This window comes from the organism of the source record quoted next, unplaced genomic scaffold (assembly GCF_019419815.1).
Source record: "Pyrus x bretschneideri cultivar Hongxiangsu unplaced genomic scaffold, Pyrus_bretschneideri_v1 Contig41, whole genome shotgun sequence".
In the NCBI taxonomy this organism is placed as follows: domain Eukaryota; kingdom Viridiplantae; phylum Streptophyta; class Magnoliopsida; order Rosales; family Rosaceae; genus Pyrus; species Pyrus x bretschneideri.
Genome location: NW_025999735.1, coordinates 587,581 through 604,116, shown reverse-complemented (window position 1 = coordinate 604,116; position 16,536 = coordinate 587,581). Strand labels below are relative to the sequence as shown.

At 35.0% G+C, this 16,536-nt stretch overlaps 2 protein-coding genes across 2 annotated transcripts; both read right to left on the bottom strand.

The window, feature by feature from the left end:
* Positions 1-665: 665 nt before the first annotated feature.
* LOC103933892 lies at positions 666-6,078 on the bottom strand. Its single transcript, XM_048566304.1, has 8 exons — positions 5,911-6,078; positions 4,921-5,490; positions 3,576-4,811; positions 3,152-3,476; positions 2,778-3,036; positions 2,449-2,665; positions 1,669-2,168; positions 666-945 (listed from the first exon to the last, which is right to left on the bottom strand). Exons 1-8 carry the CDS (start codon positions 6,025-6,027, stop codon positions 774-776), a joined length of 3,396 nt encoding a protein of 1,131 aa, XP_048422261.1. The 5' UTR covers positions 6,028-6,078; the 3' UTR covers positions 666-773.
* Positions 6,079-9,058: 2,980 nt separating this feature from the next.
* Positions 9,059-13,500, bottom strand: LOC108866471. The gene is made up of 7 exons (XM_048566378.1): positions 13,313-13,500; positions 13,083-13,150; positions 12,683-12,746; positions 11,854-11,943; positions 11,207-11,330; positions 10,927-11,000; positions 9,059-10,718 (listed from the first exon to the last, which is right to left on the bottom strand). The coding sequence occupies exons 3-7, from the start codon at positions 12,717-12,719 to the stop codon at positions 10,654-10,656; spliced, it is 390 nt and encodes a 129-aa protein (XP_048422335.1). The 5' UTR covers positions 12,720-12,746; positions 13,083-13,150; positions 13,313-13,500; the 3' UTR covers positions 9,059-10,653.
* Positions 13,501-16,536: the final 3,036 nt, after the last annotated feature.

Genomic DNA, 16,536 nt, shown 5'->3' with positions numbered 1-16,536 from the left:
AGGGATATTCACATCATCATTCCAAGATATTATCTCCTAATTAATATCTTGGAAATATTAGTTCCTTGCGCATCATACGGATGACATAACTTGGCTAATAGGAAGCCGCCATGTGTAAGGCAAAACTCTACACCCATGGCCAACCACCTCCTCCTATATATACCATCATCTCCACCAAATTTTGGTAAGATTTTCGCTATATGAAAAACCCTAACACTCACTCTATTTAGAGTTACTGACTTAGGCATCGGAGATCCATTAACCAAACACCCCTCCCTCCCCCCACTCCTTGTGTGCGCGTGAGGCTTTGGCCTTTGGTTAAAGATGTTGATTGTTTTGTAGGTACTTTTTTGTCAAGACTGATGATAGCAAAAATTGTCTCACACATAATATACGTACAAAGATACATTAATATGTGATACAAGTTGATTACCTAAAAGTATATGCCATAAAGATAGATAAATACAATTAACCTGTAATATAGGTTGATTACAAAAATAAAAAAACAAAAAAAAAACATATGAATGGAGTTTAGAGGAGGAAGAAAAAGAAGAAATAACATATATGAATAGGGTTTGGAGGAGGAGGAAGAAGAAGAAATAACAAAACGAAAAAGAAATAAAAAGAGATAATTAGGAAGTGATTTAATTCCTATAGTAAATTTTATCTTTAAAGAGATAATTATTGACAATAACATAATTCTAAACTCAAGGATTAGAATTATTGACAATAAAATTTTATCATTAAAGAGATAATTATGACAATGAAATAATTCAGAACTCAAGGATTACAATTATGAACAATAAAATCATTAAAGAGATCACTATTGACCAGATTCCAGTCTCTACGTTCGGTGATTGCCTTGTTCGTTTAGCATGACTTTTCGAATGGCTTTTGGGTGTGAGAAAGGATTGTGTAGACTGTTTCTCTGTTTTGATAGCCACCCTAACAAAATCAGCACACCAAAGAAAATAAATAACTGATAGAAACTTGGTTAGCTTTTGCATACCCAACTTACAGAAGATGATGTATTTCTAAAACTAGTGGGGCACAACATAGCCAATTTATATATTTCATATTTGCATTACAATAATATGCAGATAAACAATTTGTATTGATCCATCGAGCAATCGGCATGCTTTTGAATCAATTCCTCAAGCGAAACATATAACTCAGTCTTTCATAAAACATAAAATAAAAAACTGATTTAAGTTCTACAAACTTCACCATCAATGACTGATACGAACAAGGGGAAGTGTAGAATCTGTGACAGAACTAGTAACCTACACTATTTGATGCTTCTTTGAAATACCTACAGCTTTCAGAAAAATAAGTAACTCGACAGTGATCTTGTATTTTGAATCAGATGGTGTGCACGTTGGATAAAAACTGTCATGAAGTTTGCAAGGATACGTAATTTTTTGGAAATTGGAACTAGAGTTTCTGGCAAGATATGCAAAGGTTTAAAATTAAATGGATTCATCAAGCATACAAACTTCACCTTGGCTAATTGACATGAACAAGAGAAAATGCAACATGCAGAATTGACTTCCTAAACGGAAGTTAAAATTTTAAATAACAACAAACACACACACACACACACACACACATATATATATATATATGTATGTATGTGAGTGTATATGGTTGAAGTAGATATACACTCACCCAGAAGTTGATGTTGATGATTCGGGTTTATCTGTTAGACTGAGTGAAGATAATGGTTTTGAAAGGAACTCCACAGGATCAGCTTCATGGCAACTACTAGAATCCACCGGCCATCTCATTGGAACAGCAGTGCACTTATCAATACACTTGTGCTTGCAACGATTCATCTTATCCACTGTGTAAGTCCCAAAAATGATGTCAAGACGCTTTGCTAGTCTAGGTATATCCGAAGATGTCACGATATCCCAAACCTTCATAACCTGGATGTAATATGATTTCTCCTGAAGAATATCCACAGTCCAAATGAGATTCAGCAGCCTATTGACTTTATACTTCTCTAACAGTTGAGAAGAAGTCCCGTCATGAACCATCCTTCCCTTATCCTTGTGTGCGTGACACCATCCACTTGAAAGCTTCGTTAGTAGATTAAGCACTTCTCGACGAACCAGAGTGTCTTTAATCTTTGCTAATGATTTCTCAAATTCATCACTGAAGCAAACCTATATGGAAGAGGTTGACAAACAATGTTGTAACAACCAAACATCACACTGCATTTTATAATGTAAAAAAGAAATGTTCCTTAAAGACGGATGATCCCGTTGTGTTCTCGTATTATTTACTGATGTTCTTCCTCTCCCTCTTTCGAAATTAACAGATAATTAAATAATAAAATTCTGCAGAAAATTAACAAAATACTTTTGCAGGCCTCGACGTTGTACATTGTTTAGTATAGAACAGCAACATATAGTAAAAAAATTAAATGGATGAATAGCAGCAAACCTTCCATCTTGCATTTTTGAACAGCAGAGATTCAATACTAAGTAGAGCATGAAATTGGTCAAGCTCCAGCAGGGCAGCAGCAATAGCCTGTGCCAAGTTCTTGTCCTCATCAGCATTGTGAAAACAATCGCGTCTCTTGGCATCAAGGACTAGCTTCTTCCAGATAGAGTCACTGTTAACCAAAGTCGATGCATTCCCCAATATCCAAAGACAATACCTACACAGACACAATCAAAACCACTAAATTCAAAACCTCCAGTAACTAAGACATTTCAAATTAAGCTGCATCATGAATAATTGTGTGTAACGTAATTCTATAAAAGTACTACCGTGCACGTGTAAGTGCAACATTTGCCCTTTGACGGTTGGACAAGAAACCAATTGCACCTTTCACGTTACATCTGACAGTGGAGATAATTATCACATCCTCTTCACCACCTTGGAACCCATCAACAGACCGCACACTTACAGAGAATTGAGGGTTACACTTTTTACTGTATTTTTTCACACCCTCTTGAATTGCATAAACTTGAGCCTTGTATGGTGATATGACTCCAATACTAACCTCCTTCTTGGTGCGGATGAATTCTGCAGCCAAGAAAAGAAAATTAACAAGAACTAGGTTTTGTATATTTATATACAAACTTCCTGCGATAATTCTCAAAATAAGCATATCAATGAGATTAGACAACAATAGAAATACCTTCGTAAAGTCTTGCAACTATCTCAGAGACCACAGCAACCTCGACCATATTTTTCTGACTATGACCATGATCAAATTGTTCTTTTCCATTGGCTATATTTATGAAGGAGTAGGATTGGTACATCTTTCCCTTGAGGAAGCACCTCTGATAGCTACTTTCAGTGACATTCGGACCATCTAATATCTGATTGTTATAGAACTCCATTTTTGGAAATAAGCTGATGGATGGATGCATCCTATATTGGATATTGAGAAGATGCTTCCTGTGTCCCAACTTTGTCATCCTTTCGAACAAGCTTCTTCCAAACTCAGCCACTTTCGCTCTCTAATGATATGATCCATTTCATTATTATAATGTTACAATAATATACAAGTTATACTAGTAATTTGAAAAAGTAAAGAACACGAAGGATAAAAATAACACCTCGCTTTTAACCATAGCAGGGAGTTGCCGCTCATCTCCTATTAGAATAGCATGGCGGATACCAGACAGTTGTAAAGGAATTGCAGACTCACATTCTTTAAGCTGAGCAGCTTCATCAACGACTAACAATTCCAGTGGTCTCATCGGTAATGCATTAGGCAATTTGGCAGAAGTTGATGCAGTACAAAATATTAAGCAAGCATTTTGCAAGCAGAAAGTTCTTATTGAATAAGGATCAATAGTTTTTGGGACACCAAATTTCTGAGGAAGCAACTTCAGTTTACAAACACACTTTTTTCCCAACTGTATAAAGCGACCGACAATGCTTCCTGAAACTTTGAAATCTTTTAGGACTAAGTTCAAACCTTCCTTAGCAACACTGATACGATGCATGGAAGATTTAAAGGACTTGAGCAAACCCGAAGCTTCATCCATGTCCTTCACTACCTTCAGTGGAATGCAAGAAGTTGGTAAGTGAGTGTACAAATCTACCATGCAAATCTTCAGTGGCTCAAAAATTGAATCAAACTCTTTCTTCACAAACTCCTCAAACGTCAATGGATCATCCTCTTTTACGCTTTCATTGTTTCCTTTAGTACCCTTCTCAATTCCTTGAGCACTTGGTTTGTGTTTTTCTGCTCTCTTTTTGTTTTTCTTCTCATTTCCTTGAGCACTCTGTTCTTGTTTTTCTGCTCTCTTTTGCAAATATAAAGAGTACTCTTCATCTGGTTCCTCAAGTAGACGTATCATTGAGCTTAACAGATACTTCCATCCAGACAAGGGCCTCAAACACCTGATCAGGATTTTAATACGATGATCGAGAAATACCTCAAGAAGGTCAGCTTTATCATCAACCGGCATTTGCTTCCGGTTCCCAAAGAGAACTATATCTCCAAGTCCGTACTTTCCAAACTCAAGAGACTCTTTAACCAGACTCCTGAGCCGGGCTGCAACTTCTAACACCGCAATATTGGTGGGAGCACATGTTAGTGTTCTGCACTTGAGCATAAAGAGGGCAAAGAGAGACAGACTGACTGTCTTTGTCTTCCCAGTACCTGGAGGACCCCAAATTAATTTGACATCATTCTGATGATGGCATTTACTCAAACCGATAAAGTTTAAGACTGCAGCTTCTTGGGAGTAATTTAGTTTGTGAGAGGAAATAGTGGGCCAAATGGTAGAAAGGTCAGGGGAGTAACTTTGTATGGGAGAGCAAGTAGTACAAGAATTCGCATCCTGTACAGAAAGAAACATAACGTTTAGTGAGGAACTAATGTGAACTGTGAAGCTTAAAAATAAATGAAATGTTGAGAGAAATTATATGAGTCCAAAGCCAGATACATACATGTGAACTGGGTTGCAGAACTTTCTGAATAATATCTGTGTTTCCCTCTTTTGAGTTCAAGGCACCCCACACACGAAGATTTGTTGTCATGTTTATGAGATAAACTGCAAAATGTTTTTGTCTCTTGCTCTTTTGTACGTCTTGTTCTCCATAATCGATAGGCTTGGATGAGAGTATTTGGAACTCATGAGCATCAGGAAATTCATCAGGATTAGGTACTTTACTAACATAAGCAATAACATAGTGTCTTGGGGACCTGTTCAAATCATCAACACATTTCGGTTTCACATCCGTCAAGGCAATGAGATCTCCAACCTGTGGCTCGTACATTAATCCTTTGTGCTTCTGATCCGCTTCTGTATCTCTCTTATATGCAATATCATACAACAAATTTTTGGGAGGTTTATGACCTTTCGAACATTCAAGAGTCAATATTTCACAAGTAGGTGCATGCGACAGTTCCGTGATCATATTCGAGTGTAAATCAGCATGTGTTTCCTCAATGAGTGAAGGAACGAATGATTCCAAATAACTTTTCACATTCAAGAAGGTCTTAGGAATCGTAGGCACCTGTTAATTAAGTGAACAAATCCAGTAAAAATTTGACCAAAAAAAAAAAACAGGAATCTCTTCAAGTTCCATTAAACTAATACATGCCACCATCATCAAATATATACATGGTGAGAAACCAAATGTCATGCATGCTGACAATGATAAACCCTTCTATCAAACAATAACACGGAATACTTGTTGCTATATCTAAGTTTTTTTTTTTTTTTTTTTTTTTTTTTTGGGAATACAAAATTGGCCTCAAGCAAAATAGATTGGTGGCCAAGTTGGCCGAAGATATGGCTTCCCTTCCGCCTCTGAAGCAAAAAATTTGAATCCCCATCACTTTTTTTTTCGGGAAAAATCCCCATCACCTTAGTTAAGACAGGTTTATTAGAATATCACTTGAATCAAATTCTAAAAGAGAAGGAAATTACGGACCTTGTTTTTGTAAAGTTCGTTGTTGAGAACATCGCCGAGAGACCAAGAGAAAACCAGATCGAGCAAGCTTCTTTTGTCTGTAACTTGTTTCTTGTTGCTCACGTTAGTCTTCTCCATTTCTTACACTTGCTCTATTTCTTCAGTGGAGCAGTATCATCGATTTTCTGGCATTCCACGAAGAAAACTCCCAAGTCTTCAGGGAGACCATAAAATAAAGTGAGAGCCTTCCATTATTGTCCTTTGCAAAAAGAAAAGTTGTGGAAACTGGAAAGGTATTTAAATTCCCCTCGAGACTAAGTAATCGAATCAGCGTCCAAGCTGAAGCAATTGCCAGTTAGCCAGTCTTCTTTTCGTACAAATTCTACACTCCTAACTTTCTATATTTGGAAAGAAAAATACACTTGTGAGGAGTGTAGAATGAGATTTTTGGAGTGTCAATAACATTTTCCAATTTTTTTGAAATGTCATGTAAACTAATATACCTTTTTTTGGAATTTTTAGGCCATTTCAACACTTCACTGCCATTCTAATAAGTTGCATTCGACAAAAAAAAAAAAAATGGGAAATTTTATTTAGACCCATTTATCAACTTTCTACACCTAACTTATTATTTTTTATTTTGAAATTCCAAATGTGTCCAATAATTCTTTCTACACCCAACAAACACAAAAGGAAAATAATAATAATTTAGTAATAGACAACTTCAGCCCCCTATCTCTTCAAACCTCAACCACCCAGTTTCTAATCTCCCCAACTCCCCACCGCCACCTCCCTTACCACCCACAACAATTTGGAAATTAGAACATTATTCCCAACAACCCACAATTAAAAAAACCCAAAAGAAACATGTCAATATTTTAATTTTTTTTTTGGAAAAATTAATGGTATTATTAACATATGATCCAACACAATTCGATTCAACACCTTGACAATTTTGGCATAATTCGGACATGTTTGAAGGACTGCATGGAACAGAAAGCTATTGTGTGGCTGGCAAAAAGTCGTGAAAGGGACATTGATGGCTGAGATCTTTTGGGGGTTTCATTGTGGGTGATAAGAAGATGGTGGTGGGGGTTGGGGAGGGGTAGAAATTGGGGGTGGTTAGGGTTTGGAGTGATGGCATGGCCTAGGTTTTCTAATGTTGAAATTTTATATTTTATTTTTTTGTTCTTTTTCATTATGCGTGTAGAAAGAAAATTGTTGGGCAGATTCAGACTTTCAAGATTAAAAACTATAAGTTGGGTGTAAAAAAAGGATAAATGGGTCTGAATAAAATTTCCCAAAAAAATTTCCAAGGTTTCTTAAAAAACACAAAAAAAGGGTTGATCTGGAAAACAATATTCTGAGGATTTTTAGTTCAAATAAAGGAAACAACCTGCGCTCTCATCTCTATGTGTCATTTTCAAGATGACTAATAAATATAATCATTGGGACCCTCCAATCTATAATTTTTTTGATGAAGAAAATGTTGTGAACTTTAAGCATTCTTTTACCATTACTTAGTGCCTTTGATTTTGAACACGATAACAATGGACTAATATTTTTGATATGATAGCAATAAAATGAAAGACATTGCCATGATTGACCACATTTTATTGTGTGTACATGATTGACCGCGTTGAATTCTCAAAGTTGGCAGTTAACCACAACTCCATGTTAGTGAGTTTAATGTACTCTTTTAATAGTTCACATAAGCTTTTAGAACAAACACAACATGTTTTTTTGGCATAATTAGATTGTCATCATGGAATAGGATGCGTTTCTCATTCAAACCAGGTGTATAAGATTGAATATTGAATTTGATCATTTTCCTTAAAATTAGCTGATTATTATTGACTTTTTGAGTTGGCTTTCTTTTACATTTCTTAATTAACGTTTGCATTTTACAAGGTCATTTAAGGGTCTAATAAATATTAGGTTTCCACATAATATGAGCTTTTGCTCTTACAATTTTGGAGGTATCAAAAAATATCGTGGCTGTGATTTTAAGAATAAGAGCAACTTGTCCAATTCAAATCCATCTTTCGCCAAATATTCATACCAAATCCCAGAATTCATGCCAATGGATACTTCCTCTTGTATTTTTTATATTGTGCACTTGTGCATTCTTTTGTTGAGTTTCTTTCCCTATTTATGGACCTATAATGTTTTTAATATTTATCTACGTACTTGTATGTCTGTACCATATATTTTTGTGTACTGAATATCTGTACTTTTTTCTTTTTTTTAGTATATTGACATTTTTATACTAAGGAGAGGGAAAGTTCGGCAAAACCACACAATGGGCAGTCTAATTTGGCATCGAATTCGCCATCCGAATATTCGTAACTTAAACATATGCGGAACTATATAGTCATCTACTAGAAAATAGCGTTGTTGCGGGAATTGAACATATTAGTCGGGACAGGCATGAATAATTTCCACACAAACTAACTTAAAAGACGGTGTAGTACCTAAGAACCAATTAAGTAAAACTTTGCTTGCTATATACGGATATGCATGGCATAACAAAGCATTCATTTGTAGATCGTATTGTGCCATCAGTATTATACTCATAGTTTCAAGTGCTCAGCCTACTATATGAGGGAAAACACAAAAAAGGGAAAGTAGAAAAGTTGAAGACATAATATTTGAGCATCTGGCAGGAATAGCAAGGTTCTGAAAAAAATTGCTAAACCATCTCACAAATTCAATTGTTAAACATTACACTGTGACCTAAGATAAAGATAAAGTATATAGTTCGTTCAAAAATCAAAACAAAGTGCTATCAAAGGAAAATGTTTAAGATGATGAAAATCAAAAACTGAACTCGACAACCATATTTTCTATCGGTAACCAAACGAATAATTTAGAATGATACAAACCCAATTCTAGCTCATCTGACTGCTCTCATCCTCAGCTCTGTATTTCAAAGGCTGAGTAGCCATGTTGCAGAAGTTGCCAAATAATCACCATCAGAAGATTGAGAATAACCCACATTGTTCACATCGCACAAAATTTTATAGAAACGGGGACAAATTAACATATTTAAAGTTAGCAATAAGATGTATACATATTCGAAGGCTGAGTAGTTGATTGGATTCGTTTCATTTTTCGAATCCAATGAAAATACAAAACGAAAAGGAATTAAAGAATGTTACAATTTAAGTATTTCAAATTAGTGATTAATCAACCAATCAGTCAGTCTCAATGATCTATCAATACCATGGACATCAATCAGAAATTCAAGTAAACCCTGTAAACTATCGACTCCTCAACTCCATCACTCTTCCACCATTGTTTCTAATTTACCTCTCCTTGGAGTTTTTTGATTACTAATTTATATACAGCAAATTGAGCTGTCCATTTCAAATCAAATATACATGGGCAGAAAAGCAAAACCTAAACTCATGCCACATAAATTAATCAATAATCAAAGAAAAATTCTTGGAGACCAGAACAAATCCAATTGGATTTTCATGCAAGTGATTGTAATTGCCAAACAAAACACATATATTTAACTGCCCAAAATTTAAGCATTATCATAATCAATCTATTCTTGTAACAAAAACAGTTTCTCAGCCGTTGGGTATTTTCTGTGGCTTTCGATCAATAGTTGTACTTGTATAGAAAAAAAGTAAAATAGTCGAAAACAAATGAAAGAAAGACGGATCAAATTATTAAGAAATCTAAGTTAGAGTTGTTAAAATTCACTTTCATGTGTACGATTCAAACTTCAACAAATTTATTAACATTTTACCAATCGTCAGACATTGCTAATTGCCAAGATAGCAAGATAATGAATTCCATGAACGAAAAAAAAAAATGACATGCAACTTCAACTTACCATGCCAAAGAAGCTCCATAAGAGGTAGTGGCTTCCTCCTTACTGCATGTATCAAAAGCATTGCAACCGTAGATCCTAGAAATTATAAAAAAGCATCCAGTCAATAGACAATATAATAGTCGTGGGAAGGTGAGTATGCAACCAAGAATCTAAGACATACTTGATTTGTGATTCCATTATAATTTCACACAAAAAAAAAAGATCAAATTTTGATTGAAACATCAAACAAAACAATCTCATCTGTTACAGATTGGACCAACCAAATAAAGAATCTATTGATATGGTTTTCAACCTAACTATAAACAATTTCATATCCTTTCAAGAAAAGATCAAAAAACTAAATTGTTAACATTCCCAAAAACTGAAAATCCAATCTTTGGGGGAAATCCATAAGAGCATGCAGTTGCATCAGTCAAAATATATTCCTTACCTTAATTACACATCTAGAGCTATCAGCTATAGCGAATCTTTTATCTCCAACCTTAAATATTACTCCCTTAATTAGTGCTTCTTTTCAGACCACAACATTGAATACGATTAATTAGGTGCTACATTGGTGGTGATTTGTGAGGACCACTATACTAATTAAATCGTACAATACAATTTCAAGATCTAATTGCAACAACTCAAAATCATAGCAAGACGATCAATCGACGCAAGAAAGAGACCTTAAGAGTCGGGATCATTTTTCCTTGAATATGAATCCGCATCATGTACCCAACTAAGATATAAATCCCCATAAATCCATTTCTGGAAAGTACTAAAATACCCAAAACAAATATATATATATATATATATATATATATATATATTATATCAGTATGAATATGAGGGATTGGATGAGGAAGTCTAAATACACCAGTAATGGTGAGTGGTGAGGATGAGCTTGATACTGAAGCCATGTTCTTGGGCTGCTTTCAGAACCTTCTCAGGTTCAACTGGATCCACAACCGCTGCTTTTTTGGTACTCTCGTCAATAATTCTAAACACCAAAAACAAATGAATTTAGAACTGATCAATATTTAAGCATAATTAATTAATAAAACCCTAATTAGGATGATCAGAAATTGAGATGAAAAGGATGGATACAACCTTTGTGCTTTTAAAAACATGCTATAAATTTGTTCCACACTTAGAAATACAGGAAATTATAGAATTTTATTCAAGTGCTCGCAAGCGTATAACATTACCTGCATCCCATTCATGAAACCAAGGCTTATACACCCAAACTAAAAGGCAAAGCCCTTGAACGCATCTCCTGGGGCTAAAACCAACAGAAAAAAGTTAATACCTGATTATTCGCATTTATTTATATATCATATAGCAGCACATTAAACTCATTACTAAATCGCCTATTTGGGAGAGAGAATCTAGTATTGACATCATAAGATTGCTATATAACAGTGAAAATATGCCTACATTCCCCACCACTGAGTGCAACAAAATCCATGGTCTTGGGTGTGAACTTACCCTTCGCTAGCGTAGTGGGTGTTCTTGAGAAGTTGGAGCCTTTGGAACAGTTCGGGAGCTTCTCTGGGAGGCTGAAGCTTCAGCTGTCTGGGAAGCATGCTTGCAACGGGTGTATCAGAACCTCCTACATTAAATCAGTCGCAGGAAAACATTGCCAAGAAATGAAAATCAAACAAAATGAGCAACTCAGATGTTAATAGAGAACACAATTATCTAAGATTCCCAAACTCCTTCAAACACATAAATTTTCTAGAGTGAGAGAGAACTGATACTTAGAAATCTGTACCATGTAATTGGGGCTGTACACGGGCTCCATTTTGTACACCGCCGTGTTGCGCAGAAGCAATACTGGAATCCTTAGTGTTTATAGTGGCTACACTGGCTCTGGATTGTCCTCCATGTGCATTGTTATTATGCTACTTAAAACTGAATATTTGAAATAAAAATCATCAAACCCTAAAATTTCCAACAATCTCAAAAATTCCAAAATGCATTAAAAACCTCAATTTGAAATAGTAATCCAAAGCAATATAATTGTATAGATTGTTAAAAGTGAAGGAAAACTGATCAGGAACAAACCCTACACAAAAACAAATATGCAAATAAGTAGATACGACATACACACACACACACATATATATATGCACCTGCGGTTGGAGGAGATAGAAGGGCCGAGCCCACCGGCGCCCGTGCCCATAGGGTAAGCAGGTGAGTATCCCCTGTGAAAATTATGAAACCTAGTGAAAAGAGCGCATGTGGGAAAGAACGATATCACCATCGAACACATAGAAACTGCAGCTGTAATAGCATTCAAAAAAGTCTTTGTTCTATACGACATAATAAAAGAAATAACAGTGAGCCATAAAAAGTAAAATAAAAAATTGGGGATTGTAAATTGTAATCTAATCACCCAATAAAAGAAAAAAGAAATTAAGCACAACAATATCAAAATTAGAAGGAATAATATGAAACCTTGTGCATAGAACGCTCGTGAGAATGAATCACACAACAATCAAGGGTGGACAAATCGCAAAAGTGACAACTAAAGGACACCTAATAGACACCCCCATCTCTCAGTCTGCAACAGACACCCCCGTCTCTATCTCTCTGCAATTGCAGAAATCCCTCGGGTTTCAGAGCAAATGGAAAACGAAGTGCTTTTCCATCCCCTACCCATACCCATACCTCCCTTACCCATTCCCTTTACCCTCGCAGAAAATCCTCCCATCTCTCTCTCTCACCCTTGTCACATCTCTCTGCCTGCAAATCACAGAAAAGAAACCCAAAACAAATCCATGAAATCCCTCGCCTAAATCCTCCCACATCTCTCTCGGACACCCCTATCTATCTTTGTGCAAACCCTAAACCAAATCTCCTAAATCCTATCTCGGACACCCCAAAAATAGCCAAGAAGCCAAAGATATTAAAGCAATCTCTACATAATTCTTTGGAACAATGAAGCAAACAGGTACTTACTTGTTCCTTGTCCAAAATTATTGGTGGCGCCGTACATTGTTATCAATTGTGGGTTTATCAAATCCTTCATGGCTTAGACTGCATGAAGAATTAGAAACAAAAAGATGAATATATGCTGTAAAATATCATATAAATGTAACTGCATTTAAAAAAAAAGAAGGGAATGAAAAAATCGAATTCTATTTCAACAGTATGTAACTGCATGAAAAGTTACATTGAATGCAGACTCAATCAATTTCCCCAAAGTCATTGTTAACCGAAAATCAATACCAAACCCATAATTACCACCACTGAATTTGGCAAAACCCAAAAACAAAATACAAAAATTTACTCATATAATCACAGAAAAACATGAAATTTGAGCACCCATTTGGCCAAGTTAAAGGATAAAGGCACTCACATCATCGAAGTACTGTTTGAGAAGACCTTCTAATACTGGTTCTTCCTTTTTCGTGCTCTTCCTCAGAACTGCCATAAAAATAAAAAACTGGAGAAGCATACAAATTCAGAAAAGGAAAGGTCCAAAACTGCCATAAAAAATCCAGAAAGCATACAAATTTATCAGAAAGAAAAGCTCAAATTACAAAAACCAACTGATGTGAGTGAGTAGTGAGAGGTTGTGTTAGGCACCTGAGACACGTTTTGGTTTCAATTGAGAGGGCCATAGCCTTGCATGTGAGGAAGATGACTCTAGGATTCCAGAGACAGGGAAAGGAGGAGTAAGACGACGGAGGCGAGAGGAGGATAGGACGGAGGCGAGACCGTCTGTGTCGTGGGTCTGCGAGACGGAGGAGGCAAGGAGGATTTGAGAAGCAGGTGGAAAAGGCCGGCTTTACAGTCGTTCTTCCCATCCCGCGATCATCAACACGAGTGCATCAAGATCAGCGGCAGAGATAGCCTGTGGCAGACTCGTAAATAAAAATTGAGCCACTGAAATCAGCCCTGTGGCAAACTCGTAAATAAAGTGAAATTGAGGCAAAATTGCACAGTGCCGTTCCCACTCCTAATTCAGTCTAAAGTAATGTATCCGTAAAAATAAGAACTTTAATATAAAAGATAAGAACTTTAATACTATAAGTACTTTAATATGACATAACATTGAGTTTTAAATGGACATGCGTAAATCAGATTTACAAACCATTCATGTTAGAATCTAAAAGATATCTTATTTAAGTTCTAAAATCTAGATATTTTCCCTTTTTCATTAGTGTAGATAATATCGTTTATTCAAAAGATCTAAATACTCCATGTTTTTTAACTAGAGCCCAAAGTTTAAGGGTTTGTATTAAAGAGAAGTAAAGAACTTGTGAAAAGGATGTTGAAAGTCCGAAATAACCCTAGACACAAGTCATGTGCTAGGCATATGATTTATATTGGATGAAAAACTTAACGGAGTTAAAGTAAAATGACAAATTAATGATTTCGAAAAGTTGATACGACAATTGCTTAATGACAAATTAAAAAAAAAATGTAAAATTTCACATAACATTTCTAAAAGTTTTTCATTAAGATTACAGTGTGATAACAAAGTAGAATAAACAAGTATGATCTAACATCCAATTTTTGTGATTGGCTTATTAATTGATTTGCCCTACAAAACTGTCATTTAGTCTAATTTTACCAAAAAATACTTGTGCATAGCATAACTTGCCACTAGATATACCGAGTAGCAATATTATCCACTCAAAGCTTGCCACGTTATGAGTTGTAAGTATAATTTTCACCTTTTCTTTTATATTCAAATTTATCATAATTAATTTTCATCCTATTTAATATAGACCATCAGATTAATCTAACGGCTTTATTTCCTCTCCCCTTTTTCTTCTCAAACTTTCCCTACGGTATGAAAGTGGACATCTCAACTTTAGCTTTTCAAGCATGCTTCCAGATGCAAGTATTTGTGGTATTTGTCAGAGGAAATTAGTGTTAACCAAAATAAAGTGAAAGATAACAAATAGATTGTGAAATTTAACTTCATAATCTCGAGTGAGTATGTACGTTTATATTTATATAGAGACTTTTAGAGTTTACAATTAAAATTCTATGCCTTGTAGGATAAAGATTAACACACAAACTACTAGTCATAAATATATTAGGTGATGAGTCAATTTCATATTGTATATTTTACCTTATTCTTAGTATATTTTGGTAGAGTTTTGATACTTTGTTTTATATTTTTAATATAGGACATTCGACTTCCTCTAGAGCAAAAAGTAGTCAAACGGATGAATTTTGAAGTGATTCTAATTGGAGGAAGTTCGTATGTTCCTTAGCTTGTTCCTATCAAAGTTTCATAATTTTCCACCAAGCGGTTTATTTATGGCGATGAAATAAAGGAGCAGCGTGCAGTGCTGTCAAACTGATGTTTTGAGCTTCTTTGGGCTTTTTGGTGTCCAAAATAATATATTTTGGGTTCGAGGCCTTTTGCAATTATGTTTGGGACATCTCAAGCTTTAATTCAAGTCATTATGGGTCTGTTTTGGAGCCCTGGAAGTCCAAAAACGTGGCTGATTTGTGGCTGGGTAGATTTCTCATATTTCATTAGGATTATGTTTCTTAATTTATTTTAATTTATTTGGTTTCCTAGTATTATTCTAAGACCTTTTCTAGGTAGGGTTTTATTTTCTAGTAGTATAAATAAGGTTTTTTATCCATTAGGGTTTTTAGAGAAAAGGGGGAGAAAACGCACTACTTTGTATTTTCAAGGTGTTTTCTATCTATGTTTTTAATAATATTTTATTTTATGATTAATCGTAACTAGTTTTCGTTTACTAGGGCGAGGCCACGAACCTTAACAAGAATATGTAGTTTCTTTTTAATTTGGTTATGATATTATGCATGCAAATTTTGAATTATTAATCACCGGTTTAAACTATCTAATTTTCTTGATGATTGGCCACCATTAGGATATTTAGAAAAGTAATTTGATGCAATTTTGACGGAGGGTTGTCCCTGAAATTGGCGTTAGCTTCTTGTGGTTAATATGTTTAACTTCTCAGTATGGACGACACGTCTTAAGGGTTATATGGTTTTTCAAAAGGTTTTCACAAAATTAATGAGTCCTGCATGTTCACATTCAATCTGGACGCCACGGATGGGTCGCACGTTAGATATACATTATATGTTGGAGGTTCCAAGTAGGGCATACTTTGGGAAAACCTAACCTTCAAAATATGCATATGTAATTCATAAGTAATTGGAAGAACTACATAGGATTGTTAAGGTGACGGCGGAACTCTAGTGCTCAAATTTATTTTCAAAACTATTTTCTTTTGTTTCTTTACTTTCTTGATCTATTTAATTGATTTTAATTAAATTCGTTTTTAATATTTTAGGTAATAAAATCAATCTTTTTCAAACTTTATTTTCAAATAATTAATTAAGATTTGGTATTTACATAAATTATTCATTCAATCCCTGTAGAGAACGACATTGCTTGAGTTGCTATAATGCGATAATCTTGTACTCTTGCAAGTATTTTTAAGTGTTTTTATCGCTACTTTTGCAGATGGTAAAAATCCCTATCCTTAGGATTGCAACTTCTTATCGATTCTGGATTGGACAGCAAGAAGAGTTGTGCTAGGCATCGACGTATTGACATTCCAGGCAATAAAGATTGTCGGTTTATTACAAAAAAACCAACAATTATAAAATTTTTATTTGTTTTCCCTGTTTCTCGTGAAGAAACTCAAGAAATAATGTGGGTGAGCGAAGAATGCATACGGAAATTTGACCAAAAAAAAAAAAAAAAATCAGCCCTTAGATGAATCTGTGGTGTGTACTTATCAGAAAGAAAATTAATTATGACAAATTCAATAATAGAAGAATGGAACGAAAAAAATATATAATTAAAG

Coding starts and splice junctions, on each gene's coding strand:
- LOC103933892 (XM_048566304.1), bottom strand. CDS start 6,027: ATGGAGAAGACTAACGTGAGCAACAAGAAACAAGTTACAGACAAAAGA. Junction 5,491..5,910: donor ACGAACTTTACAAAAACAAG/GTCCGTAATTTC, acceptor CTTAATTAACAG/GTGCCTACGATTCCTAAGAC. Junction 4,812..4,920: donor TTCTGCAACCCAGTTCACAT/GTATGTATCTGG, acceptor CTTTCTGTACAG/GATGCGAATTCTTGTACTAC.
- LOC108866471 (XM_048566378.1), bottom strand. CDS start 12,719: ATGTACGGCGCCACCAATAATTTTGGACAAGGAACAA. Junction 11,331..11,853: donor TCTATCTCCTCCAACCGCAG/GTGCATATATAT, acceptor GATTTAATGTAG/GAGGTTCTGATACACCCGTT. Junction 11,001..11,206: donor ACCCACTACGCTAGCGAAGG/GTAAGTTCACAC, acceptor TGTTGGTTTTAG/CCCCAGGAGATGCGTTCAAG.